Source organism: Anopheles ziemanni, chromosome 3 (genome assembly GCF_943734765.1).
Source record: "Anopheles ziemanni chromosome 3, idAnoZiCoDA_A2_x.2, whole genome shotgun sequence".
NCBI classification, from domain to species: domain Eukaryota; kingdom Metazoa; phylum Arthropoda; class Insecta; order Diptera; family Culicidae; genus Anopheles; species Anopheles ziemanni.
This window is the reverse complement of record NC_080706.1, coordinates 28,715,984-28,733,740: the sequence shown is the minus strand read 5'-3', so window position 1 is coordinate 28,733,740 and position 17,757 is coordinate 28,715,984. Positions and strand designations below refer to the sequence as shown.

At 44.3% G+C, this 17,757-nt stretch overlaps 1 protein-coding gene across 1 annotated transcript; it reads left to right on the top strand.

Moving 5' to 3' along the window:
- Positions 1-3,594: 3,594 nt before the first annotated feature.
- LOC131288330 (ecdysteroid-regulated 16 kDa protein-like) lies at positions 3,595-4,120 on the top strand. The gene is made up of 2 exons (XM_058317454.1): positions 3,595-3,772; positions 3,843-4,120. The coding sequence occupies exons 1-2, from the start codon at positions 3,595-3,597 to the stop codon at positions 4,118-4,120; spliced, it is 456 nt and encodes a 151-aa protein (XP_058173437.1).
- Positions 4,121-17,757: the final 13,637 nt, after the last annotated feature.

Below are 17,757 nucleotides of genomic sequence, written 5' to 3'. Positions count from 1 at the left end.
AAGCACGTTGCCGGTGTTTTGTTATGGTTTTCCACCGCGGTCGCTTCCGTTTGTACTTTTGCCCGCTCGCGCACACCGTACCTGACTTGGTTACAACTTCCGCCTTCAGCCTTTCTTCAGCCAACGCCGGTGCGAAAGGTAGTCGCGAACGACCTCGCCGAACCCTCGGTGCGCCTATATTGTTTTCCGTGAGTCAGCACAACCTCCGCCGAAACCGAACCGGAGGCAAAAACGCTGATACAGGAAAGGATTGCGACGCTAATGTATACGCCTCGAGTGGGAGGGGAAAGTTTATTCGGCTCAGTTGAAGTGCCCAAGAAAGTGATGGCGAAGGTTCCATGGTGTAGCAATGGTACCCTTGAGGCTCTTTGGAAAGAAAATTAAGCATCCGTGAGCTTATCTCGTATGGGATCTTTCACGCTCCGCCTTTCATCGTTGTTGTGCGGCAACGCTGAGGCAGCGTGAGTTGGTAAATTATTACGTCGGCAGTCCGTAAAACACTCACAAATCAATCATTTGCAAGATAGAACGATAGAAAATTTGTTTACGCGGCAGTGGTTAATTGGATTCGGGGTGTAAAATGAAAATTTACGTTATGTTCCCTTTAAGTGACATACAACAGAGGATAATAAAGGAGATAAGCAATCTGCAATCACTAAACGTCATATTTTGATTAAATAAATAGTCATAGTAAATAGGAATGAAGCAAATAGAATTTAAAACTTCAGCCATAATTTTACCACAATTTTAGAAGTGTTTTTGGCAATTTTTTTAAACTTTTTTTTCAATTTTTTATGTTCCAATGTATCCAATAATTTGTTCTATGCATATAAGTCAAGTTAACCGTGTGTTATTTTATTTCCCAACTACATGTTTATTATTAATTTTAATATTATGTTAATAAATGGAAAATAATACGAAAGAACAATGTCTATATGCAAGCTCAACTTTGATGTAAGTTGGAGAAAGACTGGTTTTGGACGCGGTTCTGTAACGTTCGGTATGTAAAAATAAGTATCTAAAAATATTTTAGATCAATTAAAATTAATAGGTAAAGTAAGGTATTTAGTGGGGGTGCCCATGGCGCAGCGGTAGCGCGAGGAAAACACCACACCACAGGTGTGGGATCGAATCTCGAGTCTGGCACCCTCCGGTATTACGAACGGCTGACCACCGATCTATAATATACCGTCTTTCGGTCACACAAACTCTCTTCGGAGAGAGGCCTTGTCCCACTAGGAGATGTCGTGCCACATAAAAAAAAAGGTATTTAGTTCAACAAAATGGTTGCTTCAGTTATCAAGCAGTAGATATTAGAAAACAAGGCACCTTTGGTCAGACGATGACCAACTGTCCTTTCCGAGCGTATTTTTTGCTTTGCGCTGACTGTAAGTTTCTGTAGTCAAATCACGCATACAGCAAGCGGCCACGGTCCATCCGGGGGTTGGACCGCACTATTAATTTATGGCTCAATTTTTCGACCTTTCGGTCCCTACTTCTCACTGGTCCATTTTAATCAGCCTCATGCTGTCCCAAATCGTAAGGCACGCGTGGTACGAGGACGGGGCAGACGAAGGTATGCATACGTGCCTTTAGGTTCCTTCGCCGCCAACCTTTTTCCACGTCCACATCTCCTCCCACGTCATGGGTATCGGCTTCGGATGGCCTCGTCTCTGGTCAACCATATTTTTCAATCAGTCATCTTCCGCTGGGAGTGGCTGCAGTTTTTCCGGTGCGCTTTCCACGCCGCTGCGGCGAAGTTTTTCACTGATGAGCGCCAGCGGTTGTGAGCATTTTCGATGGAATCGAGGCGACAAAAATGGTCGCAGCGTTCGGGAAGCGGGAAGCACATTTATTTATGTGCGGTTTTTGGCGTCACATCGGTGCCGTTCCCCTAACCAGGGTTTTTATTTTGCTTTTGCGGCGGCTTCTAAATCTATTTTGCTACAAGCCTAATAAACATTAGCTCATATTAGAGACAGCCCAGTAACACGACAAATAAATTTACACCAACATAAAGCGATTGGGTTCGGGTCGTCCTGCGTCCGCTGCATCTACACTCGACATCCATCCCACTCGGTTTGTTTTCCCAAAGGAGAAAAATACATCGGACCAGGCGAGTTTTGTTTTCCATTTTCCCTGTTGAAAGTCATCGGGAGATTTCGTCGCGTCGCAAAGCACAAAGGTTGGATGTTGCGTTTATTAAGTGAGCAGGAAATAAAAAGCATCATTTATCACGAGTCCGAGGGGGTTTCCGCCCGGGAGCAAGTGTCCTGAAATTTAAAAGTTCTCTGAAGCCGAAACTCGACTGAATGCCAAATTTAAGGTCCTTCCAAACTGGCATCGTCTAGAGCCCGGAGTTCCGGCTGGTCCGTTCGGTTGGTCGTTGTTATAATTTAATAATGCTTCCCCTCATTTGTGCCGATTTAGAATATCTGTTGGTAAACATTTTCCGTTCTCGTTGAAGGCGACAGCCCGGGCGTCACGAGGCAAGCGGCAACATTTAACCTGCGTGTAACGAACGGTTTGGAAAAGTTGCGGAAAATTAAGTGCAGCTAATATCGGCCCGCACCGTGGCAAAAAAGGGGTCCGCGAAGGGTTGCGGACGGTGCCAAATAGCAACAACATTGGCACAATCGGGGCCGCGCGCATTTAGCGAATGATCATATTTCATATTAATGTTGCATGCGTTGAAAATTGAAATGGCTATCGGTGTCGGTTACGCAAGGATGGGAAAATGCCATGTTTTTCGGGGGAGGGCTTGGTTGGGAAAATTTATGAACTGCTGCACCACCGCCGAAGTTGCACTGTTTGCAAGACAGTTGAGTGTAAAGTTATTGCGATCAGGGTGCTGAGTAATGGCGTTTAAAACCATTCGCTGATTGATGGCAAGTAACAGTAATTTACGTTTTGGCCATAAACGAAAAACTTTGGTCATTGGTCAATAAATAACAAAAAAAAGAGAAGCACATTTTGTAAAACGACGAAAATATTTTACAAGAAAAGATAGTATTTTTAATAAAGTAAATTTGTTGAACCATCTCTCCTCACACAATAACCCAAATGAAATATGACAAAAAGTCGGGTTAATAATCGTACTGAACAAAGAGAGTCACTAAATAAGTCTGTCAAGATAAACTATCGCAGCTATCTTAATGAACTCTAGCCATTCTCGTAAATCCGTCAGCCAGCAATTTCTCAACCTAGTTGGAATGAAGTTGGGATGACTGTATCTGGGCTAGAAAAAATATATCAGCACCACCTATGACGTTTCATCAGATTTTTTACAGTGCCTGACGTTTGAACACCTGTTCCCTCTTATCGTAGACTGGTTTAATCAGAAGAGTCTCGTTGCACACCTGTTACCGGCACATAAATCAAATTAGGGAAGCAAATCGAGATTATGCTCGTATCAGCTTGCCGGCCGTCTAAAAATGGACGGGAGCTCCACCGTGAAAGCCCATTTGTCACCAGATTGGCCGGGAGCTATAAAAACGATCCGTCTGGCTGAGTGAAATCAATCCAAAGCTATCAGTCCGCCGTTCCGGAGCTTGTTGAAGATCTAGCAACAAAAAAACCGAAAAACCTTTAACAATGTTCCGCGCACTGTTCTTAGTTGCTTTGGTGCCCGCTCTGGTGTCCGCGACCGATTTCTTCCCTTGCGACGGAGGCCGTCCTCTGCCGACCAGCGTCGACATCGAAGGATGCCCCTCCGGCACGTGCAATCTTGTTCGTGGATCGGATGTGATCGCCTTCATCGACTTCACCGCTGGTAAGTTGGAGAACCCCCCCTTTTTTTCCTCCCAGGGGAAATTCTAATGAGACCGTTTTTCCAACCACAGATCGTGCCGTTTCCTCGATGACCACGGTTGCCACCGCGACGGCGCTGGGTGTCACGACGAACTACCCGCTCGGCTCGAACGCCGCCACCTGCAACTTCCTGCAGGGATCGAGCTGCCCGCTTAGCGCCGGGGAGGATGTCACCTACCGCCTGACCATGCCCATCCTGTCGATCTACCCGCTCGTCAGCCTCACCATCGAGATTGATGTGGTCGACGCTAGTAACCAGTCGGTTGCTTGCTTCTTCGTGAACGCGCAGGTCGTTACCGCTACGAACTAAGTGCAATCTTACCGGAGCGTGATATGGAGTTTCGAATAGAATAGTATAATACAAATCATACAACAAGCAAAATACGGCTTTTCCATAGAGGTGCTAGCTTCAAAACGTATTGAGAACACGGAGATTGACTTAAAGTGACTTCAAGTATTGTGCCTTTAGTTTTAATTTCTTTAACTTCTGATTGACAAATTTGCGGTTGAACAGTTTAATTCCTACACCGTTGAAGTTTGTTTGAAATGTTCTAGTTACAGTAATGGACTCAAAACAAGTTCATCTGTTTGATTGTGATCGTGCGCATGATCGTGTGATTGGATGTGAAGAATGATCAGTCTTTTACATGATGATGATGCTGATGAGTGTTGTTAGTTGGTGTTTCAAGTCGTCAAGTTTTCTCTACAGGGTGTGTGACGTGTGTTTTAGCAGTGAATTTAAGAAAATTATGTCTTATGTTTGCGTTACAATTTTAAGATAAAGCTGGCACCACTGAAACAGTTCTTAACCAGGATGTATAAAACGTAACGATGTCGAAACAAGAGCGCTATCGGTCAGCCGTCGTAATTTTGATTTCACGCTTGAGTAATTGTAAAGGAGTTTGTTTAGCCGGTTAAAGTGTCGGAAAGATCAGTTCACAGGGTATTTAAAAAGATGGAACAAACTTGAAAATGTCGAGTGTCTCTTTAAAATTCGAAAAGAACCGTTAAACCTGACTTGGGCACTGCTGAATCTATTAATCGGCCTCGGCCTTTGGTCTGACAATTTTCCAAAGATGTTCAAAGATACCCTTCGGGCTTTCCCTTTTCATAGAAAATACTTCATTCCTACACATTTATCAATCGTATGCTTTATGTCTCAAAATCCGACTGATTCTTTATTTCTTATACCTAATACAATAACCTTTCCATTGCTGTCGGATTAATTTGAATATTGTTATGCAATTATGAGAAATAATTTTCTTAAATTTACTACAAAATTCGCCACCCACTCAGTATTTTTCAAAAGAGGCCACTATGATTTCTTTCATCAATTTCTACGTAAGTAGAATGACATTACTTGGCATTTGAAGCAAAATCAAAATTACCTAAACATGTCACCAAACCTCAATCCTTGTATTTATGGATTATATCTTCAGCATAACTATTAAATATGCAATACGATCGAACGTTCAATACGGCAGCTGGGGGTCAGGTTGTTAACCCTGAACACGGCACAAGTAACATACCAGCAACCGAAAGAAATCGACAGACACATGGTCGGTAAGTGAAGGGCAAGATCGAACAAGTCATCGGATCGATGCGAACACTCATCTTGAAGTGATTAAGCGTTGTTTGTTCTACAGGCCGAAGACCTCCTCCCCGACTAACGGAACCATACGGTATCGTTCGAAGGCGCGTGTAATTAAGACCGCATAACCGGCCGAGCCTGATGTGAAGTTTCCTTCAACACCGTTTTGTAGCCGGCAAGAAAGGGAACGAGTACATCATCGCTGCAAACTCCGGAGGGGCCTTTGCAAAATCCGAGACGAGAAAGCGATTATCGTAAATATTTCATACGCTAATAAACTTGCGCACTTTGCACATTCTTCGTTCGTCGCCACTCACGCTCTTTTCTCTATCGTTCTTGCAGGATCACGCAGGTTTCCCGTTTGCCGCACACGTGTGTCGATACGGGTGTTCGATTAATCCAGCCGGTCGATGATCCAGCCAAGAATTCTGACGCCGTACCGGTACCGGGACGTCCCTCAAGTAGTGGCTCTTTGTTCCCTTTCTTCGGCGCACTTCAGCCGCGAGCATAGATGAGCAATGGGGATGGAAGGGCAATTGCTTCGACACTTCATCGAGAGTATGCACACACACACACACACATGCTGCACGGAAAGCATGATGGCTCCAACAACGGGCCACATGTGCACGGTTCGGTATGTGCGTACCAATGGATCGGCTCGTGGTTTTGGCTCGTATTTCATTATTAGCGGCGTATAATTTATCGCCCGGAGATGATCCCGGAGTCCGGACCCCGGAGTGCCCCATTCCGTTGGCCTCCTCCACGTATGCCACCGGGACAACCATCGATCGGATCGGGGCTTCACAAACAAATTTGGTTTGGACGGTGAAACGCCCTCCCAAACATGCTCGATGCTTCATGTTTAATAAATGTCTTTTATGAAAGCGATAGTGATGTTTAAAACGATCTCATTTAACATAAATAATAGCCCCCCCTCCTCCCCACCAAAGTGCGTCCCCGTATCGGGATTGCACCGTTTGCACCGGAGGTGGTTTTTGTGCGCTTTTTGGACAAAGATCTCAATGTTGCGCCTCGACCTTCGACTGCCATTTATCCGTCCAGCCTTTCGGCGGGGTGAGCGACAGTTGCGGGAGTGGGCACGTGAGGCCCACCATCTGCCAGCGTTGTTGCATTTGTTCGGAAGCCATTAACGGTAAGATTTAGTTGCGTCCACCTTCATTAAAGTTAGGTTTTGGTGCTCCGAGCAGCCCTGGCAGAGGTCGGTGCTAGATAATTCAATTGATTGAGTTCAATGGTTTAGAATTGTTTATCGTTTCAGCGCATATGGTGCGCAATGATTTTCTAGTCGATAGACCTCAGGGAGGTACACGCGTGCCAGGGGCGCATTTGGGCTGAGTTGCACTAGATTAAAATGGATACAAACCCTACCCCTCCTAATGGCTTCGCTATGGGATGGGAAAAGAGATTACTTTTAAACTGCCTCCATTAAATCGCATGTTAAAATATTATTTCAAAAGGTTTCACAGTCACGATATTTATTTTTCCTTAACCAACTCAATGCTTAAGCTGTCGAAATCGTTGATTGAGGCACTTGGTTTCATACAGCGAACGAATTATGTTAAACCTTTGATCGAAAAACCGTAGCGATTCCAGAGAATGAATATTCGATGCACGTCGAAAGAAGGGCATTTACTTCAGACTGAAACCGCTTACACGTACGCCTCCCCTTAGGAGGATGGAATGAGTAATGACAGGTGAGTCCTTCACTGCATTGACTCAGTTCGGAAAAGGACGGCTTGGTTGAAGGCTTGTACAGTTTTTCCTCGCAAGGAGCAAGGAAAAAACTCAATGTTTTCGTTCCAAAGCAGATTGGCTGACCCTGCCGTATATTGAAAGGCAACAATTTTACCCACAGAAATGTGGAAGGTGAGAAGGATGCGAATGGGATCGTTTGTAAAGTACGAAAATAACCTTGGTCCAGTGTAAAAGGTTGCGTTTACATTGAGACAGTCCTGCCAGTTGAGTTTTCCCTCTTGGGACCTACATTTTTTTTCAGTTTTGCAATCTGATAGATAGCGGAAAAAAGGGAAGCGGTGTCTAAATTTAGAAGACGCTGTGAGAGGTTTCTGCGAAAGTAATTTGTCTTTATCATAGAACGAAACAGCATACTTTCTTTCTGCAGAAAGGGGGAATAGAAAAAGGGGAACGGTTAGGGAAGCAACCACCCAACCTCGCCCGAAGCACAATGGCTTGATACTTTAAAGTCTCGGCCAGATTGATACCCGTCCGCCTTCAGCCTCCGGTGGCGAACTGCTGAGGATCGGCAGGCGCAGGTAAGTTGCCCAACTAAGCCTCTGTTTCTGATTAAATTTCGTTCAGCAAAATTTCAAATCCAAACAAAACCTTTCCCAGCGCCCAGGTTTTTCCCGGCCAGGGAACAATATCAGCGCTGCAGTGTTTGCCAATGGACGTTCCCTTTGCCAGACCTGGCCCGAAGCGATGTTCGGGAGCACCATCCCCAAAAGCTAAAGGGCTGCGTGATGCTGCTGGCGGGAAAAGGGATCCGATTCGCCAAAAATACTCACTCGAGTTCCGCAGGTTCGGGAGGTCCGTAATGGTTAGTTGATTGGTTGTTCCGTTCAATTAAATTCGTATTCCGGTGGAATGGTTTCTCCAAAACCGAAAGTTTGGGGCTTGGTGGATGGGACGAATATCCTTACGGTTCTTTCGGTTGTTGGCCGACAAGCTGGTATACATTTTGCTTTTGATTGTCGACAGAAGGCTGGGTGTATTCTGGTCATGGCACAGCTCGCAGCTGTTTTGGTTTTGATTGATTTACGTTGCGAATGACTTTGTTTATTAGCGAGTTTTATTTATTCGCATTTTGATATTGCCTTTCGGCTTCTGAGAAGTGGGATATTGTCATCTGAACATCCTTCATAGGACGGGATCGGATTGGCCAATTAAAGCCCGATTGGATTTCGCATCACGCTGGTTTAATCAAATATTTAGCTGCAGTTGTAATAAATTATTTTTAGGAAAATTTAAATATTCCTGAACGGAATCAGAATGATAATTAGACATACAAGAAATCAGAATCTTAAAAATAAGGCAATCGTCAACAAAAGTATCAGATGTTTATAACCAAAGTTTTAAATAAAAACCTGGTTAAACAAACCAGATATAATCACTGCATTCATCAATAAGGTCCATAATACCGGTAAACTTGCTATCATATTTCCAACACCGCTTAATATCTTGATCCAAAAATTCTCTACAATTCTGTTGGATGAACATACATACAGAAAAAAATCTCAAAAAATGGTCACAACTTCCGGCGAAACGCATTGCACAGTTCATCGTTCCGTGCGCTAATCGGCGCCGGAAAAGTTTTCGCTTCGCAGTTCGCCGAACAGTTTAAAAACGCCAAAAACAAAATGGAAATTTATCACCACGATAGTTTGTCTCGGGGCGGCGGCAAGAAAAAGTTCAGGGCTTGAAATAAATACCCAAAAAAAAAAAAAAATGGAAAATCCCTACCTGTCACTAAGTTCCACGATGGGTCCGAAATAAATGGACCCGATTTTAGGATTTACGTGCGTTCGCCGGATCGCAGGTCTCACAAAGTTTAATCCGAGCCGGGCCAAAGGCGCACAATGTGTGCGAAGGTAGCCAAGAGGCATGCCAAAGTTGCTCCATTTTCTGGCAGGATTCGATAAAAGCATCGGAATCCTTTCGTTTTCTAGATGAGATTTTTTTTTTGTATTTTCTATAAGATGTTCATGAATCGAGCTATACCTTTCCCTTTTTCCGACGCTCCAAACGACTACGGCGTTCGTCGTGTAAGTATTTCTTTGATGAAAACATGACCGTTAATACGCTTCCCGTCCCCCGAATGCCGAAGGCGCTGTTACTTCCCGGGAAAGGGATGGCCCAGATCATGCCCAGTAGCAAGCAATTTCCGCACCCTTCCGCACCCCCGACGTTTAAGGCCAACCGGAACCGGTCAATTATCAAAGGAAATCTGGCGAAAAATGTAGGCCGGTGTTTGACTTTTCGCCGGCGGCACAACACGCTGTTGCTCCCGATGGGAGAAGCTGGGAGGACCCCGACCCGGAGTGAAATGGCCCCGAGGGTGTGGCACTTGAAGGAATCACCTCCGACGGATTGCCTTTTGCCCGCCCTGGTGGAAAATGAGTTTAGCAAGAAGCTTTAATACATTTTTCTTTGATTTAGATCTGAAAGAGTTACGGTACGGGATGAAATGAATGTTTCTAGAGTTATGGCAAGTGAGAAAGGCAACTAAATGAACATAGCGACGGCTTGGAATTGCGAAACGATGCGATTGGAAGATATTTTACGACGCCAGAACTGGGTTAGATAAAATATTTAATACGCACCGCAGTTGCGCGCACGGATTTGTGCGTAACTCGAACCATAAATTCACGCCCCGTGCAGTGCGATATGGATACGTTTATGCAGCTGTAAATCGACCCTTCCCGATGCCGATGCAGAGCCCAAGCCAAGTTCCAGCAGCTCGGGGCAGCAACAAAAGGTTTTCCGAATGGGCTCGAGGAAAAAGAAAACCCGTCCATCTTAAAATACATCCTCCCCCCGGCAATGGAGCATCATTTTCCACGTAAACTTTCGGCGTAAAGATTTCGGCAAATGCGGCCCCACTGGGCTGGGGTAACACCACCCAACCCCGCGGGCTCTTCCTTGCCCAACATTTGGGGGAGGATGGGAAAATAATCTCGCCCCCAACCCGGGCGCCCATCGGCCCTGCGGCATCCGTTGCGGAAAGGGGAACGCAACGAAGATTGTGCAGATAAACCGGCGGAAGGAAAACTCGACGGTCCTGCGGAAATATTTTTCGCCGGCGGGAAAATGAGGAGCATTTCATTGGCGCCCCGGCCAACCGGGGAGGGGTGAATAAGATTTGAACCGGAATGAAAATGAAAAGTTCCGCCCCAAAAACTTTCATCAGCCAGCTGCCGACGCTCCATCGATGGGTTGGCAAGGGTGGTTTGGCAGTTTTCCGGAGCATTTTTCTCTCTTGCCGTACAGGGCTGTGAGGCAAATATAATTACGAGGTGGAAAGGTTTGAAAGATTACGAAAGATAGTCATTTTGGTGGAGGAAACAGCGTCCAGTTCGGCAAAAGAAAATCCTTACCAAATGCTACACGTTTTTCTTGTTGCTGAAATGATTTGAAAAAATATGTTAAAAATAAATAAATGACCGTCATTCGAAACAGCCACCCTTTCGGTTACGAGATCACCAAGTGATCCCGACGTAAACATAGCAAAGTTTGTGCGATAAAATTTGATGCTCCCCCGGCGCCAATCGATTGGGTTTTCCACCTGTGAATCCTTCGGAGGAAAGAGTTTCCTCCCGGCATCCACCATCTGGGAATCTCCCAGACGAACTTTCACGCCGACGGCAAGGACGCCCACCTTTGCCCACCATTTAGAGGCTCCACGATGCTGCTACTCCCGGATGCAATCTAATCGAGCATGAGGGTTTTACCTGTTTCCTGCTTTTTTTGTTGCTCCCCCGCACGCTCTGAGCAATTGCCAATCGATGTATCCAATAAAAGTAAATCACTTTTTATTTATCTTATACCTTTCCGCCGAAAATCGACGGTGTTTTTTCGCGAATCCCGTTCGGTCGTGCTCGCCTGGGGAGGGGGAAAATTGTAAGTGTTCCATCGTCAAGCGTCTGAAGTGTACATTCGACTCATTCGCCATCTTTTACTCTTTCGGTGGAATCGAAAGATTGGATTTTACTTGAACACGATTTTGCGTAGGTTGTAAGCGTGCCGAATTTTCGTCAGACTGTTTTTTGAAAGCACCAACTGAATGTCACTTCTGAGACGATGGCCGTTTCAAAATCAAAATAAAAGTTTGCAAATCGGAATCCGTCGAAAATCTCATCCGTCTTTCTTGATTTAAAATTCTATTTGTCTTTTTAGAGTCAAAGGGGCAACCAATTTGTTAATAAAAACAACTTAAAATATAAAAAACAAATTGATGACAGGCGTCCTGATCAACAAATTAAAATGTTAAAAGCTTTTCGTTGCTCAAAACTAAATCAAAACATGTTCCAAATCTCAACTGCTAATTAAATGAAGCTGAAATACTTCGGCACGGGGTTTTGCTCGTTCTTTTTCCAACACATCAGCAATACAGTATTTATTTTATATCGTCGCTGCCGATCTTCCTTTTCTTGCTTCGATCGGTTGCGAGGACTCGATCGCTCTAATTTCGTTCCCGTTCGGCACATTTTCTGCTCGAAGGCACGGCAATCTCGGCCAACGCTATCACGGCGCTAGATGAAAAGTTAAATTGATTCCACTTTCGGTGGAAAAAGCCGCTCGCTTCCATCCTTCGCTTCCCTAATGGCTGCTTTCGCTTGCATCGTCAACCCACTAACGGTCGATTGGAAAGAAAAAGACAACCTGTCCGCCCGTTTGCAGCCTTCTGGCTTCGATTAGTTTTCGCCACTTTACCACCCCCACCGTCAAGGGGTCGTTGAGTACTTCCGCCGGAGAAGCAGTCATCGATGCGACGCGATGGTGCGATGAAAAACTGTATGTTTCCTTTTTATTTTTTGCAATAGTTTTTGACTTCCGAAAATAATTTACGCGACCGCTTTCAACGATCGTCCCGTTTTTTTTGCATCGCGTTTTTTTTTTGGGTGTTGAAGTGCATCCGCGCGCAATGGAAGAGCAAAGTGCAGCCCGAGAAGGCGACGAAGCTGGCCAATCAATGCACTCGGGAGGGGGTGGGAGTAAGCGAAAACTTTTCCCTTTGGCAGGCGGCCAATTTTGAGCGATCTCAAAAACCTTCCTCTTACTTCTCGCTCGATTGCATTTGCCGCCGGTTGTGGAAGCTGCAGTCCCGGTGGTCGGGCTCGAGATTTGCGCCATTGGCCGACACGGCTAATTGGTCTCGAGAAGTAATAGAATTTAATTAAGAGTATCTTGGAAATCTTCGACGGGCGCTGAAGGGTCCACTTCATCGGTGAGTTTTCTCAGGCCCTCGTTTGGGAATCGGTTGTGTGAACTCCAGGAAAGGGGGAAAGCGAGCAAAAGCCAGCAAGGCAGGAAACTTTTAACCCAATCTACACCCGTGTCGTCTGCCCGCTCGGTAGCGTTTCCGCGTTCCCATGACTAATCGCTTAAGTAGTTCACTTTATCGGGTCGACACTCGAATCGGGCTCGCCTGATTGCGTTGGCCGGAGCGAATCACGTTGAGGACGTAATCGGATCGGGGACACTAGAACCGATTGCGTGCAGTTGGTGGCCAACTCGGTGCGTCGATTCCCAATCACTCCTGCCGAATTGGCTAAACACCTTTACCGTGTTGGCGTAAACGAAAAAAAAATGCGAAAAAAACATCAAGCCGATTTAAAAGTTACCATTTTTTTTCGGAACGTCAGTTAAAAGGTTTTCCCTGCAACCGTTTTCACCGGGTACACGGGATGCTTTCGGGTCGTTATCAGCTGGGGTGAATCGATAGGCTAATCCTTTCAGAACAGAACGCAAGGGAGAAAGAGAAAGAGAAACAGCTCTACCATAAATTGAGTGGGTCTACCAAGCGACCAAAGTTCATCGGTCTTCATTGGTAGTGGAAAAACAACCCCACCGGTCAACTATCCGGAATCGGGACGAACGTGCGAAACCGGCCGTTCGAACGCAGAACGCACAGTCCAGACCAAACAACACCGGAAGTGCCAATTATCCGAACTCGATCAGCACGGCACGAATCCTTTGCCGGTTCCGGTTTCGTTGCGCTCTTCCGGCTGGCATCCGTGCAGGACTGCGCACTGTGTCATTGCATTGCAAATTTGGATACTGTTTGCGATTTCATGCTGATTTGAATATAAATCCTAGCGCACCGAGGCACCCCGGGGTTCGTACGTACGATCTTTGCTTCGCAATTGCGCTGTGTGAATCGAATTCGCACGCACTTCCGGTGTGGGGGGAGCGGAACGGCAAGGGCAACACGGGTGCTTCGATTGTGGCGATAGAGCAAAAGGTTGTTTTTCACACGATTGCCATAATACGAACCGAAACTGGCCGTTAGCCCGATTCTAACTTTGTCTCTCAGGGGACGTTCCGGTTTGCGGCAGATCGCAAAAGCTCCGAGCGACAGGCAAGAATGTACGGTGAGGTCAAAATGGTAGGGTATTTTGATACCGGATTGGGAGAGATGATTGATTGGATGCATATTGGAAGCTTTGCAAGTGTAATGCAATCATCGTAATAATGCACAGCGGACGCCAATGATCAGACAGATCGCAAAATGCTAATGTAGGTAATCGAATAGCTTTGACTAGCGGAATGGGAGACGACTTCTTGGCTTGAGTAATGAAAAGACTTCGAAACGGAATGCTTAAACCGGATAAACTATTTAACAAAAGCTCGTTATGGGACTTTGTTTTGCTATTATGATTGTTGTAAGAAGAAATTAAAACTGTCTAGTCACATTAATCATCAAATACTTACAGAGTATATTCTAAATGGAAAAAAGAGAGCTTCAAACACTACGAATTGGTTTACTTGTTTGCTCCTGAAATTGCTGGTTTTCTTTTTTGTTGCCAGTTCCGCATATAAACTTGGAATTATTGATAAAACATTCGTTGATTTGTTCAAAAACAGCTTTAGTACTAATCTACTTACTTAAAATACTAACGAAACTTAAACTTAAACTTAAAAAGGCTCAAATTGTGCAATTGTATTCTCAGTGTAAGATGATTAAGTAAAGAGTCATACAAGATGAAACACACTACGGGAAAACACTGTTGTTTGTTTAAATCTGTGTACTTAGTAAACTTGTAATGTTAATTAACTTTGTTAAATCGAGTAATTAAAAGCAATGAAGGTAAATATTTCAAAAACTTATTAAAGCTGTAGTAACATCCTCATGAAGTTGCGTAGTTTTTAATCAAAGTGGAATAATTTTGGGATGCATGTTTTCCGAATGATACAAGGTGAACTGCATCAAGCGTTGACCTGTGTTTGGATCCAGCTTCAGAGACGAGCTTCTCCGTTCAAAGAATGTGGTTGAACAAGTACTTAGCAGCAAGGTTACTATTGTGTTTAAGGGTCACATTGATTATCAAGTGCAAGGTTGAACAAGGCTTACACATTGTACACGTGCCCAAACAACTTGTCCAATCAGATTATCTAAATCTACTGTAGGCTTAATTATATACAGGTTTGGAATCAGTACTGTCACAGTTTAATGCTCGTTTCATTACTCAAGGAATTAACATATTTCATGGGGGCTTGGAGTTCACCAATGTTCTGAACTTTACTTTGATAATTTGTATATTTAAACAAACACAATAAATCTGATAGCACCCAAATCTATAACGATGAAAAATGAAATTCTATTCGAACTATTTTAGGATTTCCAGCAAAATGTCGCCACAACGCGAATATATGAAGTCTAGACGCAGCACACGATATATAAATCGTAATAAAAAATAATATCGATATAAATCCAACGGTATAGTTATCGACGGGGGAACATAGACCAGTCCACCGGTTAATGGCTAAACCATCATCTCAAGTGACGATTGAAGGAACGGCAGCATTCGTTCGAATTTTCCTTCAATACGATTTTTATGACGCCGGGAAGATTTTTTACGACTTCAACTACGCCTTCCGCCACTGCATCCTATCGATCCGCTATACAAAAAAAAAAAATGCCAATGCTGAACCAACACACCACCAGCTCGGGGAGCATCGTTTTATGCGAATTGCAGCGAGTTTCCAATTCGGGAAACATTTTATTACACCAACCGAACCGAAAGCGTTCGTAAATAAATCGTCCACTCCGGGAGATGCCCCGGTAGCGCCTCAATTGAAATCTCGTAATGGCCGCGGGTTTAGCCGTTGCGAGGGTGATTTGAGGACGAAAAAAGGAAAACGAAAAAGTCTCCAAAAAATCTTTCGTTTCGCGTGGTCGACTGCTCCGAAGACCCGTTGGCTAAACATGCCAAACTAAACCATTTCCATCGGCCCGATTCACCGGTGTTTGCAATTTTTCTCCACCGAGGGATAATGGGAGATCAAAATGTCATATTTCTTGACGCCAGAGATCGGCACCATGGCCATTTGCGGACCTACCGTCCGAGACATCGTGATGAAACATTTGTGTTTGGTTTGAAAAGTTCAAAATGAGAAAAACTTTTTCCATATTTCCTGCACCTGCAATGCCGTTCTCCCCTTCGCACCGAGCTAACGATGGTGTTTCGAGGGAAAAAAATCCCGAACCGAGAAGGGTGCTTCCGATGGGGGACAAGGATATCTGGCCCGCGATTGTCCCAGTTGGGAATCAGATAATTAGGTATTTTCTTTCGCCCAAGCCAACGTGCAAGGCCCGCGTTGGGAGGTGAAATATTTGATACCATTAATAATGTCGCCTTACGTCTTGAATCAATCATATTTCTCGGAATGACTCCTCGGAGGAGCTGGTAAGTGGTTTTGCTCAAACGCTGGTTGTGCTCATGTACAACGTGAAGATAGATTGGTTCAAATAAATTTTAAAAATATTATTAGCTCCAATATGAGACCACGACAAATATTTACTAGAAAGGCGTTAGTGTTTGATCTATTTCTCTATTGGAAATACTCGTATACATCTTCAAAGGTAACTCGTCTTCCAAGTAGGAATACTTTCCAAGTAGGAATACTAGAGACATACTTTTGCGAAAATGTATTTTTCATCATACCGCACGCTGACCAAATAAAACATTCGAATTGTGGAATCTCGATGTCCTAAGAAATGGCCAAAGAAATTAACGATCCAGAAAGCAAAGTAGTAAGCCAAGCACCAACGGTGTAGGAAAAATATTAAAATCAAATTATTAGATGCACGTTACATTAAACTGTACTCTCTCCACCTCCTTACTACAAAGTAAAGCCGAGAGGATGGGTAAAAAATAGAAAGTATTTTGCCATTCAATTTAAAATATCCATAAATAAAGAACGGTTGAGAGAATCTAAATTGAGCGTGGCGCATGTTACCTCGTGCATTATCCCTTCCTTAGGAAATCCCCGCACAAGACGGGGTGCTTCGATGTTTACGTTTGGCTTCCGCTTTTTGTTGCCCGCCTTTTCGGCGAAACGACCGGAAGAGAGCCGGTCGGTCCCAGGTTTGACCAGATTCAGTTGTTCGTTTTTTTTATCCCTCCCATCATGTGCTTCTGCTGTGTCGCCAAAAAATGCCGACCACCATCGGAGCGCCGTTCGGAGCGATAAGCGGCATGCGGTGTCCGCCTCCGAATGTTGTGATGAATTGTCGAAAATCAGTCGCGCCAACTATCGCATTATGTCGGTCCAGCGTGGTCCCTTTTCTGTAACGCGGGCCTTTGTCTCCGGGCCGGGCCTACTGTGTATCCGGTATGTGTGCGTGTGTTTATGTGCGGATCCGGTGCGAAAATGCGGCATCGAATGGCACCGAAAATTGAACCGATAATATTATGATTACCATTAGCGCTTCCATTGCGCGCTGGCGAAGGTATCGAATTCAGTCCGTCGCCACCCCGAACCGATTTCTGGCGTTGATTTCACCCTTAAGGTGCCGTTGAATATATTCCGTTCGGACACGATTTTGGTTTTCGCTCTTGTTCCGTTGGTTCCTACTGGTTTCCGGAGCAGGGTCCTGCAACCAGTGGCAAGATTGGTCGAGTATTGGTTGCGATGGTTTCGAATTTTGGTTTTTATTAAGATTCATTTGAAATTAAATTTTTGCAAATAGGTAAACGATATAAATTCAGGAAGTATTTGTCGAAAAATATTTTAATTATATAATTAGAAAATGATAATTGTTGGAAACGATTCGGTCCAACGAAGCTGACCGAACAGAAACACCGCGACGGCGATATTTTTTTAGAGGCGTATAAAAAGGATAGAAGGACGCGCCTTCGACCTCTTTTCAAGACGGAAAGAGACGAATGACCGTAGAGGTCAAAGACTCTAAAATAAAAAAAAAAACAAAATTTCAAGACGGAAGACGGAAAAGTCAGACAATTTTTTGACACAACGCACCACATAACGTACAAGAAAGTTGTAGGCAAAGAAAGAAAATTTACTTTTTATTTCGTTTAGAGCGCCGTTAAAGAAAATCTGTCTTTAACAATAATAGTGTAACAGTTCCCACAAAAATAGATAATGCTAAAACCATATAACATAGTTAATGCTTTTAAAAATACATATAAAATTTAAATAACATATTGGCAATTGGAATATTGAGTTTGATGCTCATATTCAAAGTAGTTGCAAAGCACTGGAATGGATGGATTTGTTATTTGGAATCTGGTCAACTCGTATTGAGGATGCTGAGGAGCGAGAACGGAAGGATATCCGTGCGGCGTGTTGGG

What these genes read in the sequence shown, in the direction of transcription:
- LOC131288330 (XM_058317454.1), top strand. Translation starts at nt 3,595, where the DNA reads ATGTTCCGCGCACTGTTCTTAGTTGCTTTGGTGCCCGCTCTGGTGTCC. An exon ending in CTTCATCGACTTCACCGCTG is followed by an intron (nt 3,773 to 3,842) that starts GTAAGTTGGAGA and finishes TTCCAACCACAG; the next exon opens with ATCGTGCCGTTTCCTCGATG.